This window comes from Erpetoichthys calabaricus, chromosome 11 (assembly GCF_900747795.2).
Source record: "Erpetoichthys calabaricus chromosome 11, fErpCal1.3, whole genome shotgun sequence".
Classification (NCBI taxonomy): Eukaryota; Metazoa; Chordata; class Cladistia; order Polypteriformes; family Polypteridae; genus Erpetoichthys; species Erpetoichthys calabaricus.
In genome coordinates this window covers 39,231,703-39,251,197 of record NC_041404.2, presented here as the reverse complement: position 1 = coordinate 39,251,197, position 19,495 = coordinate 39,231,703, and the positions used below count along the sequence as shown (strand labels likewise).

The following is a 19,495-nucleotide window of genomic DNA, read 5'->3' as shown; positions in this document are numbered from 1 at the left end:
GCAATAATACTCAGATTGGCCATGGCGTTCAAGAGATGACTGATTGGTATTAACAGGCTCAAAGTGTGCCAAGAAAACATTTTCCACACCATTACACCACCACCACTACCAGGCTGAACTGTTGATACAAAGCAGACCATAGCATCTGTGTGCCTCAGCAGAAATCAAGATTCATCAGGCCAGGCTACATTTTTACAGTCTTCAACTGTCCAGTTTTGATGAGACTGCACCCACTGCAGCCTCAGCCTTCTGTTCGTGGCTGACAGAAATAGAACCTGATATGGTCTTCTTCTGTTGCAGCCCATCCACCTCAAGGTTTGATATGCTGTGCCTTCTGAAATGCTTTTCTGCTCACAATAATTGTACAAAGGGGTTATCAAAGTTACTGTAGCCTTTCTGTCAGCTTCAACCAGTCTGACCATTCTCCTCTGACCTCTCTCATCATTGGGGTGTTTCTGTCCATAGAACTGCCACTCACTGGATGTTTTTTTTACTTTTCGCACCTTTCTGAGTAAATGCTAGAAATTGCTGTGCATGAAAATCCCAGGATATCAGCAGTTGCAGCAATATTCAGACCAGTCTGTCTGGCACCAACAATCATGCCACAATCAAAACCACTGAGATGATGTGAATGGTGTTTGATGTGAACATTAACTGAAACTCCTGACCTGCACTCTGGGTCCTGATTTTATGCATTGCACTGCTGTCACAGGATTGGCTGATTAGATAACTGTGACTGTGACGGATAAGCAGGCTCACAGGTGTTCCTAATAATTTGGTCAGTGAGTGTGAAAATCTCAAATGCTGTCTGAGCACAAAATAAGAGAAGTGAAAAAAGACTAGCTAATTAAGTGAGGGAACGTGATTCATTGATGGTGGGACTTGGAGGAACAAGTATGTGTGGCCGTAGTGTATGGTTGGTGTGTGTGTGTGTGTTTGTGTTCTCCTTGCGATGGACTGGCATCCTGTCCAGGGTTTGTTCCTGTCTTGTGCCCTGTGCTAGCTGGGATAGACTCCAGCATGCCCCTCTTCTGGAATAAGCAGGTTAGACAATGACTGACTGACTGACTGACAATAAAAATAATATATAGTGGAAGTATTTCAAATGCTAAACCTTGAGTTTATTTATTTAATTTTTGTTTTGTCTAGAATGAAACTTCCCTGCTCCAAAATTATATTACAGTAGCAACTGAAAATGTTTATGACTTCAAAATTTATAGAGCTGTCACAAATAAAACAGATATGGATCTAACCTGCTACAACATCACTCAAACTGTAAGTACACTTGCATTTTTTCATGGAAACTTTCTTTTGCAGTTCACAGAGAATGTAAAAGTGCTTGGTATTTGAAACTAAAACACCAGAAAGACTCACTAATGTAACAGTGAGTAATCTTTAACAATTACAACAGTTCTCTGTCTTGTCTCAGACTATGTTTTTTGTTCAAAAACACTGTCTTTAAAGGAGAACGATCTCTGTCAACACTACCCATTTTACACTGTTTACAAAAGAATCTCCACTCACACTAAAACTCTAAACTGTAGTGACCAGAAAATTATTTGCATTTTGCGTATATATGCAGCATTCAAACTATACAAAATGCAATTCAGATGCATACAGATAAGCAACACAATAAGTATCTTGGAAAGGAAACTTTGAGGGTGCTATTTTGGAATAAGATTTTCTCCAGTAAATGGTGACCCATCAGGAAATGAGACATTGCACTGAGCAGGATTCCATCAGTGAAGGGCTTAGTAAAGCACAAACAAATCACAGTCTGTGTTTTCAAAACTCTACGTTTTTGCTCATCCACATTATGCTAGTGTTCTCAGAAGTATATGTTACCGACCTCAGGCCTAGGGGAACCTGGGCCAGGTACAAGCCACTGTTGCTACAGGGTGTAGCCACAGCGATATGATGTAAAGCATAAAAGAAACAGACAGCAGTCCCGAGTCTCAGACCATACTTTTCTGTTCTCTTCTACTTTTATTCTCATTTTCCCAGAAATATATATATGCTTCAATTTCTGCATAGATGAACATGGTAATTAGTGAAAACAATGGTGTAAGCCAATTTACTCTGTATAACAAATAGTGTAAACACATTTATTTGAGTACTTGATTAGAAACCAATGTCCCCAGAACTTGTTAATTTTCCAAGGAAGAAGACAGTTCTGTATCCCCACATTGTGCATAGATAAGATACTAAATCAAAGCAGTCTGACTATTCAAAGCAGGTGACTCTTTAGCAAGACAGGTAAATATTTGTGTCCTGTAGATAGCCATCAGCAATAACCCATAGCAGAATTTTCCAGAAATTCTGCCTTTTCTTTAAAACGCTGGTTTTCAACTCTTGTGTTCAAGAGTTTAAAACCCTGTGGTAGTGTGGACAAAAGGCAAAAACAATGACTAAGTTCTACATTAAAAAAAACAATGTAATAGTGTAGATGTACCCTTAAAGTGACGCCAGAATAAAACCTCAAGTCCACATCAGATGTAACCTACCCTGATTAGCAAGTCATTCATCTGCTCCTCCACATTCATTTGTAAAGAGTCACATACACGTGGCTTTTTGTATTATTGATCTCAAGAATAAAAAGCTAAGCTTGATGATTTATAGACTGCAAGGTACTTGCAGAACTCCATTTTTCACAGTCACTTTTCTCCCTCCATCATTCAGGAACACCAGCACACACATAACCGTATTCAAGTACTGTTTTTATACTAAAGCACAATGCTCTTCAACAGCTAATCATATTGAATACTATGTGATTGTTTTGTGTTTATATTGTTTGGTAAAGTGAAGAACTGCATTTCTTTTTATTTTTTGCAGTGTGGGAATAACCTTTAACATTTGGTTCCCTAGCAGGGATAATGAGTAAGCGACCAGAAGCAGGGTAGCAAATTACTAGACTACGGGTTAAACAACTTTTAGGAGAAAACTAGCTTCAAGATCGGGAGACAGGCAGGTGGTCAAAATATTGTGGACATTTAAAGAATATAGATTACCAAAACAAAATATGTCAAATCAAAATCAGTGTGTCAGAATGAAACAGCCAAGAGGCCTAAAAGTAGAATTTTTGTGGAGGTGTCCTTTCGTTTTTCCATTTTAAAATAGATTTTAATGAAGAAAAGCAATTCAGTGTTTTAACACCACATAATAACAAAATATCGAATACTGGCCTCAGTTCACAAGTTCCCATATTATTAAGGACCTCGGCCAATCACTTTTCTCACTTCTTCCTTCTGGCAAATTGCATAGAAGCATTGGCACTTACGCTAGCAGATTCAGGAACAGTTTCTATCCACACTTTCTAAGGTTACTAAACAGTGATTCACAATACAAAATACCATCTGTATTCCTGCATACAAAACCACTTGATAGCCAGTCATAATAACAAATATTATATGTGCTGTTGTCTTCATAATCTATACAGTAATCCCTCGCTATATCGCGCTTCGCCTTTCGCGGCTTCACTCCATCGCGGATTTTATATGTAAGCATATTTAAATATATATCGCGGATTTTTTGCTGGTTCGCGGATTTCTGCGGACAATGGATCTTTTAATTTCTTGTACATGCTTCCTCAGTTGGTTTGCCCAGTTGATTTCATACAAGGGACGCTATTGGCAGATGGCTGAGAAGCTACCCAACTTACTTTCTCTCTCTCTCTCTTGCGCTGACATAGGGGGGTGTGAGCAGGGGGGCTGTTCGCACACCTAGACGATACGGACGCTCGTCTAAAAATGCTGAAAGATTATCTTCACGTTGCTATCTTTTGTGCAGCTGCAGCTGCTTCCTGAAACGACATGCTGAATGGTGCTTCGCATACTTAAAAGCACGAAGGGCACGTATTGATTTTTTTATCTGTCTCCCTCTCTCTAACTCTCTCTCTCTGCTCCTGACGGAGGGGGTGTGAGCTGCCGCCTTCAACAGCTTTGTGCCTGGTGCTTCGCCTACTTACAAGCCAAACAGCCCTATTGATTTGTTTGCTCCTTTGAAGAGGAAGATATGTTTGCATTCTTTTAATTGTGAGACTGAACTGTCATCTCTGTCTTGTCATGGAGCACAGTTTAAACTTTTGAAAAAGAGACAAATGTTTGTTTGCAGTGTTTGAATAACGTTCCTGTCTCTCTACAACCTCCTGTGTTTCTGCGCAAATCTGTGACCCAAGCATGACAATATAAAAATAACCATATAAACATATGGTTTCTACTTCGCGGATTTTCTTATTTCGCGGGTGGCTCTGGAACGCAACCCCCGCGATGGAGGAGGGATTACTGTATATATAGAAAAGCCAAATACCACTGACTCACTCATCATGAAATCTCCTGAACCACGAGGACTTGGGACTTGAAATTTGGAATGTAGGTTACCCTTGGCCCATAAGTGCTCGCTAAGAAACGGTTTTAAATATTTCATGGTCCAAGCGCGAAATTTCTTATAGTTTTATTAGATCCGTTTATATGTCTGTCCGCTTTTCATGAGACAACTACTTAACGGATTTAGATCAGGTTTTTTTCTACAATTTGCTTGAACATTCCATTGACTTTGCGACTTTCTCATCGCACTAAGTATCATAGTTCGCTTACGGTACCAATTTATTAGCGCAAATCTGAGAGAGACTCATCGAGCAACGGGGACGGGACCCTCCTCACTTATGCATCCGCCTCGGGGCATAACCTTAACTCTGCTTAGTTAGCGAACGAGAGAAATACTTAAAGGATTTAGATCTTTTTTTCTATAATTTGCTTGAACATTCCGGTTGATTTTGCAACTTCTCTAATTGTGCTAAGAATGATAGTTCGCTTGCAGGAGCGATATATTCATGCTAATCCGAGACAGAGGCTGCGGGCCGAAGGGAGGGGAAGAGTGAAGTCAGGAGTAGAAAGCTAGGCCGGGCCCTCCTCACTGTCCTGTTTCACTAATATGCGGGCGAAGCTGCGGTGGATGGCTAGTATACTATATATGCAACCCCAAATCAGAAAAAAATTAGGATGGTTTGGAAAATGCAACAAAAAAAAAGCATTGTTTCTTAAATTTAATTTGACTTTTATTTCATTACAGACAGTATGAACCCAAGATATTTCATGTTTTGTCTGGTCAGCTTCATTTCATTTGTTAATATATGTCCATTCCTGCATTTCAGGCATGCAACACTTTCCAAAAAAAGTTGGGACAAATGTACAAATCTCTGAGTGTTTTTATCTCAGACATTTTCCAAGCATTAAATACTGTGTATGTTTGGGGGATTGGTGGTTATCATGTACAGGTGCAACAGATAAGAGCTTCTCTGTCTTAAAGTGCTTCCTACATTGGTTGAATGAAGGACAATTGGATTATTAGTGTGCTGACAATAATTTGTATTTACTGTGCCACAGAGCAGGGAATATAAAGAAGTACTGCAAGATTTTAAATCTATTGCAGATCAGGCTGGTGTATATTCATTGATCTGTGTTAATGTCCAGGTCTTTATGGCTTATATATTTGCTGTCCAGTAATAAAATTGAAGTTAGGTAGTGCCATGCCCCCTTCTGCTTTAGGTCGTTGTAGAGTTGCCCTTTGAATGCGTGGATGATTCAAATTCGAAATAAATGAAGTTATGATTGAATCTAATTTCTTAAAAAATGTTTTGTTAATTTATATGGAGATAGTCTGAAACAGAAAAAAAGCTTGGGAAGGATGTTCATCTTGACAGTGTTGATTCTCCCTGCTAATATGTTGATGGAGGGTGGACCGTTTATTCACGTCTAATTTGAATTTTTCCATGTTTACTTTTTTCCATGCAGACAGCAAAATTTTGTTGAAAAAGAGCTTTATATTTACTTGTGATATTTACCCCTAGATATTCAAACTGATCTGCTAAGATAACTTGGTAGGTGTCCAATCTAATACTGTGTGCTAGAGGGTTCACTGGAAAAAGCACACTTTTATTCAGATTGATTTTGAATCTAGATATCCGTTGAAAATCATGCCAACAAACTACATGGTGTTAGTAAATATTGAAAAAAAGCATTTTTGAGTGGAGTATTCCTTTAATATAGATGCTCTAAAATTGCATATTAACTCACTTTGTGACTCCATGAACCAATATATGTGTTACATTAAATGTTATTTCCTCAGGAGAAATTGCATTTGTGCGCTACAAGTTGTAACGTGTCACAGAAAATGACAATGGTCGGGACCTGTTGTATGCATTGTGAGGCCTGCCCAGAAGGGACATTCAGCAATGGAACATGTAAGTAATATCACAAAGGTGGTCCCACTTTATCATTAAACTTTTACTTTTTGAAGTCATCTCAACACAAATGATGAACCCTTATAGTTTAAAAAGCATATTAATTTGTATACATTTATTTATTTTTCCAAGATCTTCCCTTAGGTTTTCACCATCTGAACAAAAGCACTTTATGGTCATCACTTGGTTTAGCTTTTTTCTGACAAAAATTATAAATCCATGCTTTCAAAACAAGAGCTGTGTTTTGCTATCCTGGTCATTTATATGATGAAGCCAAAAAGTCACATGGCACACTATCTTTTTTATAAATGGAAACTTTTCTTTATAGCATTACTATTGAACAATATCTGTTATAAAAAAAATCTGTTACATATGCATGTATGTGTATGTACATACAGTGCATCCGGAAAGTATTCACAGCGCATCACTTTTTCCACATTTTGTTATGTTACAGCCTTATTCCAAAATGGATTAAATTCATTTTTTTCCTCAGAATTCTACACACAACACCCCATAATGACAACGTGAAAAAAGTTTACTTGAGGTTTTTGCAAATTTATTAAAAATAAAAAAATTGAGAAAGCACATGTACATAAGTATTCACAGCCTTTGCCATGAAGCTCAAAATTGAGCTCAGGTGCATCCTGTTTCCCTTGATCATCCTTGAGATATTTCTGCAGCTTAATTGGAGCCCATCTGTGGTAAATTCAGTTGATTGGCACACACCTGTCTATATAAGGTCCCACAGTTGACAGTTCATGTCAGAGCACAAACCAAGCATGAAGTCAAAGAAATTGTCTGTAGACCTCCGAGACAGGATTATCTTGAGGCACAAATCTGGGGAAGGTTACAGAAAAATTTCTGCTGCTTTGAAGGTCCCAATGAGCACAGTGGCCTCCATCATCCGTAAGTGGAAGAAATTCGAAACCACCAGGACTCTTCCTAGAGCTGGCCGGCCATCTAAACTGAGCGATCGGGGGAGAAGGGCCTTACTCAGAGAGGTGACCAAGAACCCGATGGTCACTCTGTCAGAGCTCCAGAGGTCCTCTGTGGAGAGAGGAGAACCTTCCAGCAGGACAACCATCTCTGCAGCAATCCACCAATCAGGCCTGTATGGTACAATGGCCAGACGGAAGCCACTCCTTAGTAAAAGGCACATGGCAGCCCGCCTGGAGTTTGCCAAAAGGCACCTGAAGGTCTCTCAGACCATGGGAAATAAAATTCTCTGGTCTGATGAAACAAAGATTGAAGTCTTTGGTGTGAATGCCAAGCGTCACATTTGGAGGAAACCAGGCACCGCTCATCACCAGGCCAATACCATCCCTACAGTGAAGCATGGTGGTGGCAGCACCAGCTGTGGGGATGTTTTTCAGCGGCAGGGACTGGGAGACTAGTCAGGATAAAGGGAAAGGTGACTGCAGCAATGTACAGAGACATTCTGGATGAAAACCTGCTCCAGAGCGCTCTTGACCTCAGACTGGGGCGACGGTTCATCTTTCAGCAGGACAACGACCCTAAGCACACAGCCAAGATATCAAAGGAGTGGCTTCAGGACAACTCTGTGAATGTCCTTGAGTGGCCCAGCCAGAGCCCAGACTTGAATCCGATTGAACATCTCTGGAGAGATCTTAAAATGGCTGTGCACCGACGCTTCCCATCCAACCTGATGGAGCTTGAGAGGTGCTGCAAAGAGGAATGGGCCAAACTGGCCAAGGATAGGTGTGCCAAGCTTGTGGCATCATATTCAACAAGACTTGAGGCTGTAATTGCTGCCAAAGGTGCATCGACAAAGTATTGAGCAAAGGCTGTGAATACTTATGTACATGTGATTTCTCAGTTATTTTATTTTTAATAAATTTGCAAAAACCTCAAGTAAACTTTTTTCACATTGTCATTATGGGGTGTTGTGTGTAGAATTCTGAGGAAAAAAATGAATTTAATCCATTTTGGAATAAGGCTGTAACATAACAAAATGTGGAAACAGTGAGGCGCTGTGAATACTTTCCGGATGCAGTGAATGTGTAGTACCCTTTGTTTTATAACATTGCGTGGTTTCACATTTTTATTCTGAACAATTTCACTATCGGTGAGTTCATTTTTACCTTAATTAATTTCCTTTTTGAATTAGCTGAACTTTTTTTTTATATTCTGCATTCCAAAAAGAGGCACAGTATGAGGTTTATATTTATAAGAAATTAAAAAATGCTTGTATTTTTAGCCTATCAATAAATGCTAACACACTTTTTTGTTGAGTTCACTTTTTAATTCAATCTGATTAAAAACAAGCAGAGCAGACTCCCCGGTTAAAAATAACTGATTGGCAAATAGTCATAGCTACTTCAGTGTTACCCACTTATGTGCTTATTTGTAAATTATATCTTTAATATCCACAATATTAAAAGAAATAGAATATTAAAAAGAAAAGAGAATTAATTGCTGCCCATGTAACACACATTAATTCTTGATTTATTTAGAAAAAAATGTAGTATAATCTATTCCTCATTTCTGGATTGATACAAAAATCAAAACAAAACACAGGAACTGAGAAATAACTACTTACTTAAAAATGAAGGAGTCAAATTAAAAGAAGATATTTGTTGGGACAAAAACTTTCCGCCACAGGGGTCTCCAGGACTGAACTTGAGAACCTCCGTATTACATGGTCCAGTGGTCTGCTCCTAGAATAATACTTAAGAGTAGGGCAGATGTAGTCCTGCTTTTGTTGCAGAGACATCACAGTGGAGCACCAGGTTAGAATTCTCTCTAGCAGCTCCTGCTCTCCTTGCTCCCCTGATTTATTCTTCTAAGCGGAACCCAAGCAACTTGCTCTACTAAAGGGCAAAACCTATGAGTCCAATTTAGGATCAAGTGCCCTCTAGGCATTCCTAGCAATGGCAAAGGAACTTGCCATCAAGTGTCCTAGGAGAACATTGCTTATGTCTGCCCAGGGTGCAACTTCTTCTTTCTTGAGCTTGGGCCTTTGCATTCCTTTGACACCCAGTACCACATATAGTACATACCATTACCTTACAACCTTGAACTCCAATGCTGCCATAAACAAGACCTCACCTGCTGCCAGTGTGACTCACTGTTTCACCTGGTGGTCTTACACTGGATGATGCCCATGTCCTTTGCAACTGCCTGCCAGCTAGACACCTGCTCACATATTCAACATAAAGGGTAGTGACACAAACACAGATGGCTAGTGTAGAGTTACACAGTTGTAGATGACAAAATGGTGAGGCAAACAGGGAGCTTAATATGGTAGATTGCACCAAGATATATATGTAGAATGGCAGTCTTGGGGTTGCTGATTCGCTTATCTTAATTAATTACAGTAACTGACACACGTCTGGCTTAGTAGTGAGCCTGTTGTGTGTTGAGGTTCATTCTTGTTTAGAGTTGATTTTATAGTGATTTGAAACAGAATTTCGTTTTGAATTTTCCAACCTTTTTAAAAAATTACAATGGATAAAAAAACAAAACGAACATTCACAATATACTGTATAAAAGGTGAAAATGATATTGAAGTAAACTCTTTTTGAATTCACCCAGGGCAGGATTTTTCACTTCTGTTCTGCTCCACAAAATATTTAAAGAATTATTAAGCTGCTTTCTTCAGAATAGATACTGTGAAGCTTAATATCAAGAAGACACAGTCACTCATATGTTTGGGAAATAATAGCATGTCTTGTTTATTCATGGCAGTATTTATGTAATTTGTTTGAGAAAATGGATCAAATTAAAATGTATTTCTTTCAGAACATTTAAACATTGATATTGACATAATCTGACATATAATGACTATGGAATAGTTACATGATTTTCATACTGATCTAATAGTGTCTTGGATTCGTAGTCAGCAGGGTTCAACTGCATGTCTTTTAATTGTACAAATCAGATTAATGTGAAAATGATGTCCTTATAATGAATGTTTTGCACAAAGAAAAAAAATATCATCTCTATGAGAATGAAATGCTGCCTTTTGAATACATACCTGTTTGTATTCATAAAAAATAGCTTTTTAATTGAGAATATCATTCACATTAGGAATAAATCTCTGTAATTCGTCACCTTGTAAGGGACATAAGTGGTTTAAGTATTGAATTAACTATTAGCTTCATGTTTATCAAAACCATGGTAAAATATGGGAGAAGAAAGAGGAAAAAAGATAGGGTTTCAGGACAGAAATTCACATTTAATGGTATGTAGTACTACACTGTGTGCAAAGACCCAGCTGGCATGTCCAAAACACACACACAAAGATCACAGAAATGAGTTTTGATCTACCTGTGGTGAGTCAATGGGGTCTGAGCCTTCCAAGGCATTTTTTAAGGGGCAGGTGACATGACAGAACAGAAAAGTTCAGCGGTCATGGGACTTATTCAAGGTTGACAGATTCAGACAGATATGTGAGTCCCCTGGTTTCTTCTACTCCCTTTAGTTTAGTCCTAAATTGCTTACATGAATAATCTCTCCCTTGCTGTCTGTGTTGTGGTGTGTAAAATCTGTAAATTCTGCTTTATATTTTCACTATATTTTGCTCAAGACAAATCAACAGATGAACTCAAATTCAGGTCACTTGCATGGACAGTTAACATTAAAAGCAATGTTTTCCTGAATCACAGTACCATTTGTTTAATCTGAGCAGGAATTCAGGAGATTCCTCAGGCTGTATTGATGATTTTATCACCTGTGAAGAGAAGGGCACCAGGACTAAATTAGTTTACAGCTTGAGACAGGAGATTGTTAAAACATAAAAAAACTGTATTGCTTGGAAAAATGGACGTACTCAAAATGGTGAAAGAGTTTGAGCAAATTCATTTATCATATTGACAGCCAGCCAATCAGGTGCATGTAGCAATCACATCTTGCAAAACTCCCATAGCATTTTAAAATAAATATGACGGATTAAAGAAAGAGAAGAGAGCGACATATGAAGTGGAACAGCAACGAAAGAAGAGCGACGTCAGAAGATCATCTCATGAACAACTTTGAGTGCTAGATCAATGCCACTCTGGGACATTCATTCTTGACTTCTTTTCATAAGCTTTTTCTAAAGATTATATATATCCAAACTTTACTATCAATCTTATTTTCTGTTATTGTTTGTTCTATTTGGTATTATTATTCATGTAATAAATACCACGCTGCTTTTAACTTTCTATGCTTTGTCTTCATGTCTAGAGTTATTGAAGTAATAAGGCAGATTACATTGAGCAGCTGGAAGTTTGCTATATACTCCGTGCTGTAAGGTTTATTAAGGCTGAGGGTGTGAGCTCCACCCAATAGTAGGGAACAGTATGTAAAGTAACGCATTCTTGGTTGATACATGGCCTGTAGCCAAAGATGTTGAGCCTTTGTATGTTTAAATGTATTCATAGAGACCGAAAGTAATATTTAGGTCTGAGATATATTTTAAACATTGTATGTTGTTCATGCCGATAAAAAGTAAGTCTCATGAAGTGCTAAGAGAGTGACAAGTAGTGTTATTCATAAGGCACTTGTGTGGTTTAAAGTGCTAGAGATTAACCAGCTGTGTGTGTCATTCATAGGACACTGTTGAGGTTCTGTGTATATGTGTATATCTATGCATGTGTGTTAATCTTAAGGTGTGACAGTAGATCAACCCGGTAATGAACCTGATGAGTACACTTATCTCTGAAGAAAATAGGCAAAGGGTAAGTAGAGGGAAATGTCACAATAACACAGTCTGTAATTAATGCGAGTTTGGTCAATTTTTCCTCATCTTTCACTCTGAATTTGAGTTCCAACTTTTAGACTTAAATTGAAGTAACTAGTACAGTGGTGAAATGGTCAGTGGAGTCCTAACTTTGAATCCTGGTGTAGTATTTGTCCGTGTGGAATTTGCATATTCTCTCTGTTACTTCATGAGTTTTCCTTATGGGATTCTAATTTTCCTTCCACATCTCAAAGACAAGAGGATTAAGTTAATTAATTACTAGCCCAGAAGTGAATGATTCAGTGTGTGTATATGAATCTGTTTTGTGATGGAGTAGCAACCCATCCAGGATTAGTTTTTGCCTTACATCCAAAGCTGGGATAGGTTTTGGCCCAAGTTACTTGAACTGGAATAAGCAGTGTGGCTGAAGACCAGGGGTCATATTTATAATGCTTTTATTTGCATAAAAGAGGACCAGATTATGCATATGCAACTTTCCACACAAATGTTTTATGGCAACTCTGACTCATCTGTACGAAACATTTCGTACAGATGAGTTGTACATTTCAGAGAAACTGAAAAATGATGACACCCTAAAAAAAATAGGAAAATGCAGCCAAGCCAGCTAAATGATGACTCATACACATAATAAATAATATCACTGAGCTGTTATTAGGATATGAGTTGATGTGACAAACACATCACACCTCAGTGTATAATTTTGATATGCAAATTGTACAGGTATTTTAGATCTATTTAAAGAGGGTCAATTCTGTATATTTGCACTTAAGAACCTTTTTTGGCTTTCATCAGTTGCCAAAAAGTCTATCAGACTTCCAATACAACTCGGAGTCCTGCCACATGCAAAAGTTCGGTGATGACACTGCTATCATGGGCTGCATCACGAGTGGGAAGGAGGAGGAGTATAGGGACCTAATCAATGACTTTGTTAAATGGTGCGACTCAAACCACCTACACCTGAACACCAGCAAAACCAAGGAGCTGGTGGTGGATTTTAGGAGGCCCAGACCCCTCATGGACCCCGTGATCATCAGAGGTGACTGTGTGCAGATGGTGCAGACCTATAAATACCTGGGAGTGCAGCTGGATGATAAATTAGACTGGACTGCCAATACTGATGCTCTGTGTAAGAAAGGACAGAGCCGGTTATACTTCCTTAGAAGGCTGGTGTCCTTCAACATCTGCAATAAGATGCTGCAGATGTTCTATCAGACGGTTGTGGCGAGCGCCCTCTTCTACGCGGTGGTGTGCTGGGGAGGCAGCATTAAGAAGAAAGATGCCTCACGCCTGGACAAACTGGTGAGGAAGGCAGGCTCTATTGTTGGCATGGAGCTGGACAGTTTGACATCTGTGGCAGAGCGACGGGCGCTCAGCAGGCTCCTATCAATTATGGAAAATCCACTGCATCCATTAAACAGGATCATCTCCAGACAGAAGAGCAGCTTCAGCGACAGACTGCTGTTACTGTCCTGCTCCACTGACAGACTGAGAAGATCGTTCCTCCCCCAAACTATGCGACTCTTCTTCTGTTTTTACCTACATTATTATCAATCTTTAATTTAATATTGTTTTTTGTATCAGTAAGGTGCTGCTGGAGTATGTGAATTTCCCCTTGGGATTAATGAAGTATCTATCTATCTATCTATCTATCTATCTATCTATCTATCTATCTATCTATCTATCTATCTATCTATCTATCTATCTATCTATCTATCTATCTATCTATCTATCTATCTATCTATCTATCTATCCTAACCATTGTCTATTCTCAGAGAATGGGCCTACAGGACAGCAATATCTCAGACAAGCTTCTCTCCATCATGTCCACTGTGTTGGAAATTATTAGCTAACTGATGAAGTACTACATTCACTTTTTGCATGGTGTGCATACATGAAACAAAACATGTTTTTGCCAACTTAAAAAGGCAATTTGCAGCAGTTTTTGATTTTCTTAATGTAATCGGAACATTATACTACACTCATATTGCAATAAGGACAGCTAGTGAAAATGAAGCTGGTTTTGTTACCCTCAAGCAGTTACATTTAATTAATGCACAAGTCATCTGTGATGCCAAGAAGAGACTGACAAACATGGCTTGGTGGCCTGGGTCAACCCGTGATTCGTTTATTTTGAAAAACTTGCTTTTGGTGCTGTATGCAGTGGCTGAACCCTCAGTTTAATATATGGTCTATACCAGGTGTGACCAACTCTGATCACTCCAACTTGTCCACTGTGTTGGAAACTATTAGCTAAATGATAAAGTGCTACATTCAGTTTTTGAATGGTGTGCTACATGAAACAAAACATGACTTCATAAGAAATAATTCATTGCTGATGAAGCACTTATTGCTCAAGTGCATGAGGTACAATAATGTACCCACATTTACAAAATAATTGTGATTTTGAAAGGTAAATTGCATAGAAATGTATATATGCCAGGTTTTATAAATTAGATTATGCATTTTCTTTTTTTTGGGATAAGCGTATCTCTAAGCTGGAATCCACGCAAAGTTTTATAAATGAGAACCCTGGTCAAGACCAGGACTGAAAGCAGTTTCATATTGTACACGACAGGATTCAGGCTGTATGAAATCTTATTAGAGTGTGCACCATCAATCAAACTCTTATGACCCTGCCATTGGTACTGGGCTATCATCAACAAGAAGTATGCCCCATTAATACCTAAGGCAGGGTTTCTTAAACTTTTACTTTTGTGGTGACCCAATCTTGTCCTAGCATCTTTGAGACCAATTTCTTGTTGACTACCCGAACGATCAAATGACTGGGGTAGGATCCCACTTAGGGAATCATGTATGATTGTTGGGGGGAATTAATAGAAGACAATCGTTACATCAATGTTGATTGGTTAATCAACCTGTAGCAATGCACGTCATAAACCATCCGTGACCTATTATCATTAAATACAATTGTAACTTGTGACCCAATGGCAGCAAACCACAACCGACCCATAATTTAACAAACCCTGACCTAAGGTGATCCAGAATGGTTTCTAATCGGGTACTTAGGGGGTTAGCAATGGAGAGCATTCTGAGGCAAAAGTAATATACTGTATTCCTTTAGTATGCAACAAAGCATTCAGTCCTTTCTTAAACAGTGTTGATTGACTCCTTGCCAAATACATGTATGCCACCTGGAGGAAGTAAAGGGCATTTTAGAGTAAGGGGCACCCCTCTGAGAGAGAGATGGACAGAAAGGATGGTGGTGGATGGAATGATGTTTGTTAGCAGTTTCCCAGTCCAGCAGAATTTAGAAAGATGATGATTTCTTGTGTGTGGCACCTATTTTAATGGCCATTTAATGAGATGTTGGGTTCTAAGAGCTCAAATACTGTTTTCCTCTAGGGGGCGTTAGCTCCTGGAAATACATTCGTTTTGTAATTGCGGAGTCTTAAGTAACCCGAAACTATATAGATATAATATTAAAATGCGATACCCCACCCATAGTGATACAGCGGTAAGAAATCACATAAGAGAAAATAACTTGGCTTTCTTTAATGACGATTTAGGCAGCATAAGAGACGGGAAGCTATAACAAGACCTTTGTGTAGAGTCTGCCATTTTCGTTGCTGCGCTTGAAGGATTGTCAAGATCAGATGACATTATCTCCCATTCGTCCATCGGCTTCAAAGGTGTGCCAGGCAACGTTCCAAGGTTTTATACTCTTTCTTCATGTGCAGGCCCCTACTTAGGTAAATCATGCCATTCCAAACAAGGAAAAGAAGATCCAATGTCATGCTGACTCTGTCACATAGAAATAGTACAATGCCCATTTTTGTAGTTGTCCCTTTCTTGTCTTCTAATGCTTGCCTAACATATCTAAATGATGAGCCCCAGTGTGCTAAATCTGGCCTTGTGCTAGCTGTATATGTGAGTGGATTTATAAAATATTTTTTGTACAGAGCATAATGACATAGCAAACGTATGTACTCATTACAAACACCTGGAGCTTCTTGGGTGGTGGGCGAAGATAGTAGGCTCAAAGTTACAAACACCATTCCAGTTCCCAAAAGTAGTTGTAGGGATGTCCCCAGAAGCTTTTTCTGGTCAGAGCTTACAGGCCCCTTCCACCCAAGCAGTGCATGAGCTGAGAGGCATTATGTTAGTTGGTGGCCAAGGCTGAGATGGTTGGAGAAAGAGAGGTAGAAGGCCAAGGTGGCCTTCACTCATGAAAATTACCAAGATGTCACTGCTGGCACTTTTTATCCAGTCTTGAATGAAGGTTGGAGAGAAACAAGGGGTAGGAAATAAAGGATGTATCTTGACTACAATAAGCACAGCAGTCTGTTGTCTGTTGTTTTACAAAAAAAGGTAACAACCACTTCCATCACACTCTAACAAATGTATGTGAATATTACAATGTACATATATACTTTATATACTGTCAGGAGTCTGTAAATTAATGTCAACACTTTAAGCACATTTCCATCCACCTAATATGAATCTCCCTCTTACCTTCTTTTTATGACTCTGTCTCCATTTTACCTCACAGTTCCCTTCCACATACTCTTTCTTGGAATAGGGGAAACTCATATTTATCACAGTCCTTTCCACTATACCCCTCAATCCAAATACAAACAACTTTGAAAAAGAAAATAAAAAATAAAAATAAGAAAGGTGAATTACAAAGGCACTCTAATGTCTACAACTTAATTCCTGTACTGCTTCGTGGCTGACATTCTTTTGTTCACTTTTTCTTTGCAGATTGCGTGGATAACACCATTGTACATGACATCTTGATCTGCATCCTGTCCCCAATAGGCATCCTCCTTTGTTTTGGTGTTTTTATTGTCTTTCTAAAATATGCCGACACCCCCATTGTGAAAAGTTCAGGAGGAAGCATCTTCTACTGCTACTTGACTGGCCTCATCATCGCTTTCTCCAGCTCCTTCCTGTTCGTTGGGAAGCCAACAGACGGTGTATGTATGGTAGGCCTGCCTCTGTCTGCACTGGGATTCGCTCTCTGCCTCTCCAGTATTCTTGCTAGATCTAGCCACATACTGCTTGCCTTTTCCCACACCTCAGAGAGGCCAACCAAGTTCCAGCGGTATTCCTACATTGTAATCATAGTGATCGGTACTCTAGGAGAATTAATCATTTGTTGTCTGTGGATGAGGTTGGATCCCCTCCATTTCCAGTTTTTGCCTTTTGGACAGGTATTTACTAACATGGGTTGTAAATGCAATCACATGTATTGGTACTTTATTTGCTTTGGCTACCTTGCTCTTCTGTGTTTGACTTCATGGACCCTGGCCTTAAAAAGCCACTCTTTGCCTCCTAGTTTTAGTGAGTCCAGCTCCATCTCCTTCAGCATGATGATCTTTCTCACCATCTGGAGCTGCGTAATCCTCATCATTGTGAGCAAAAATGAAGAGCTACAAGCAGTCATTCTTGGGGTGGCCATATCCGTGTCTTCCTGGGGTTTCTTGATGTGCATTTCTCTACCTAAGGTTTACATCATCCTGTTCAGACCAGAAAGAAACAGCCAAAAGTGGATAAGCTTCATTACATTAGAGTACTGCCATGAGGTTGCTTTTAAGGCTGACCTGAAATTTGAAGCCCAACGATCATCTATCTCGACATCATATGGTAGTCTAGAATGAAGTTTCTGCCTCTGCATTCTTTACAGAAAAAAATGATTTCCTTGCTACTCATCTTTTATTATGACCATCAATTAATTGATTCACAATTTTCATTATGGATTTTTATAATGTGCCCTTCATGTTTTTTTTGTTTGAATCTTCCCACTTCATTGGTTTTGACTAGAGGTGGGCAGAGTAGCCAAAAATTGTACTCAAGTAAGAGTAGCATTACTTCAAAATAATATTACTCGAGTAGAAGTAAAAAGTACTCATCCAAAAAATTACTCAAGTAAGAGTAAAAAAGTATTTGGTGAAAAGACTACTCAAGTACCGAGTAACTGAACATTATAAATTATTTATTTTTTAGAAATGTTGTAATAAGACAGACAAAAATATAAAATAATGTGCAAATTCTGCTATTTCCAAATAATAAAAAATGAGTACAAATAAATAACATCTTTACAAAATAAAGATGCACAAATAACACAAAGTTTCAAATCTCAGTTTTTCACAACAAAGCTTTTGAAGTCAATACCTACAGTAGGTAACATGTATGTTTGAACAGTGCCAACTACTTACAGTGACAAGATATACTGTACACTGACCGTATAATACTGCATATTCACTTTGTGGTGTAGCGGGTCCGCAGCTTCAAAAAAAAAAAAAAGGCCAGTTTCAAATCCATAAAGTCGTGTTACTGTTACTGTCCGTAGGCGCAATTGCATGACCGCGGGGAGTTAATGAGGTAGTTGGAGTGAGTCACACCTGCACGTGCGGGTGCGATCATTCTCGATTGCTTCATTGGCTTTCTGCAGCGTGTGATTAAGGCCCACGGAGACGGGAGTGTATATATACAGGTCAGCACAAAAAAAAAAAAAAAAGGGGGGAATCAAAGAAAAGAAAGGAGTCTGTAGGGGACTGGCATCGTCACACGCTTGACCTCCAAATAGCACAGCTGATAGAAAATAACATTAGAACAAGGCAGCTTGTGCACGTACAAGAAGTCTCACTTTACCTTGACTGTCCGTGTCTGTGCATGTTAGGTTAAAACGTGCTTGTTTAAAACATGCTTGTTCTTCACTCAGTGAAGTGATGGTTAAGCTTCAGCAGGAGTTGGCTTTCAAGGTTCTTGCAGTGAAGCTGTGACCGTTTAGCAGTGGACAGGAGGCCCCCATGACTAAAAAGTCTCTCACAGGCTGCAGACGCAGGAAGTTTGTGTGTGGTCATGTGACTGCATGGCTACATCTGATTGGTGAAACAGAGTCATGTGATTATTGTTGCTACGTCTGATTGGTGAAACAGTCATGCAGTAGATCCACTAGTGACTTCTCTCTAGGAAAAATGCAGCGTATCTAATGTTTAAATGGAAAAAACTAACGAGTCGAGTGTTGCCCAATGTAGCGGAGTAAGAGTAGCATTTCTTCTTCACAAATGTACTCAAGTAAAAGTAAAAGGTATGGTGCAGTAAAACTACTCTTAGAAATACAATTTTTTTTAAAAGTTACTCAAGTAAATGTAACTCGTTACTACCCATCTCTGGTTTTGACATGTTATCTTCATACAAAAAGGCAGTTTCTCCTCGGGTATTAATAAAGTATAACAAATTTATTAAAAAAAATCAAAAATCTTGCATATTTTATGTAGTATTATTGTAAAATTTGTGTGTGTCTGTGGAATTTCTATTTTTGTATGCTAAATATTGCAGATCACGTTTTTTTTAGAAAAGTGACCATAACTTGTTTGCTTATTTCGGCATCAGTAGATAAGTTTTCTTGTCTCTTCTTTTCTCTTCCTATAAATGTAGTAATTATGTTTAAGTGAGGGTATTCAAATTTTTATTGTGATTATACACAATGAACTGCATGTGCCTAACAGGCCCAGCCTGCTAATACTCTTTCAATCGTGTATATTTCTGCTGTTTTGTTATTTTGTATATTTTTGTTTCTGTTATTA

At 38.7% G+C, this 19,495-nt stretch overlaps 1 protein-coding gene across 1 annotated transcript in view; it reads left to right on the top strand.

Moving 5' to 3' along the window:
* LOC114660339 (metabotropic glutamate receptor 4-like) overlaps positions 1 to 18,427 on the top strand; it is a 47,664-nt gene extending 29,237 nt beyond the window's left edge. Inside the window, exons 6-8 of the mRNA XM_028812975.2 lie at positions 1,150 to 1,275; positions 6,124 to 6,238; positions 16,665 to 18,427. Coding sequence (XP_028668808.1) covers positions 1,150 to 1,275; positions 6,124 to 6,238; positions 16,665 to 17,563 — 1,140 coding nt within the window. The 3' untranslated portion in view covers positions 17,564 to 18,427. The remainder of the gene's footprint in view (positions 1 to 1,149; positions 1,276 to 6,123; positions 6,239 to 16,664) is intronic.
* Positions 18,428 to 19,495: the final 1,068 nt, after the last annotated feature.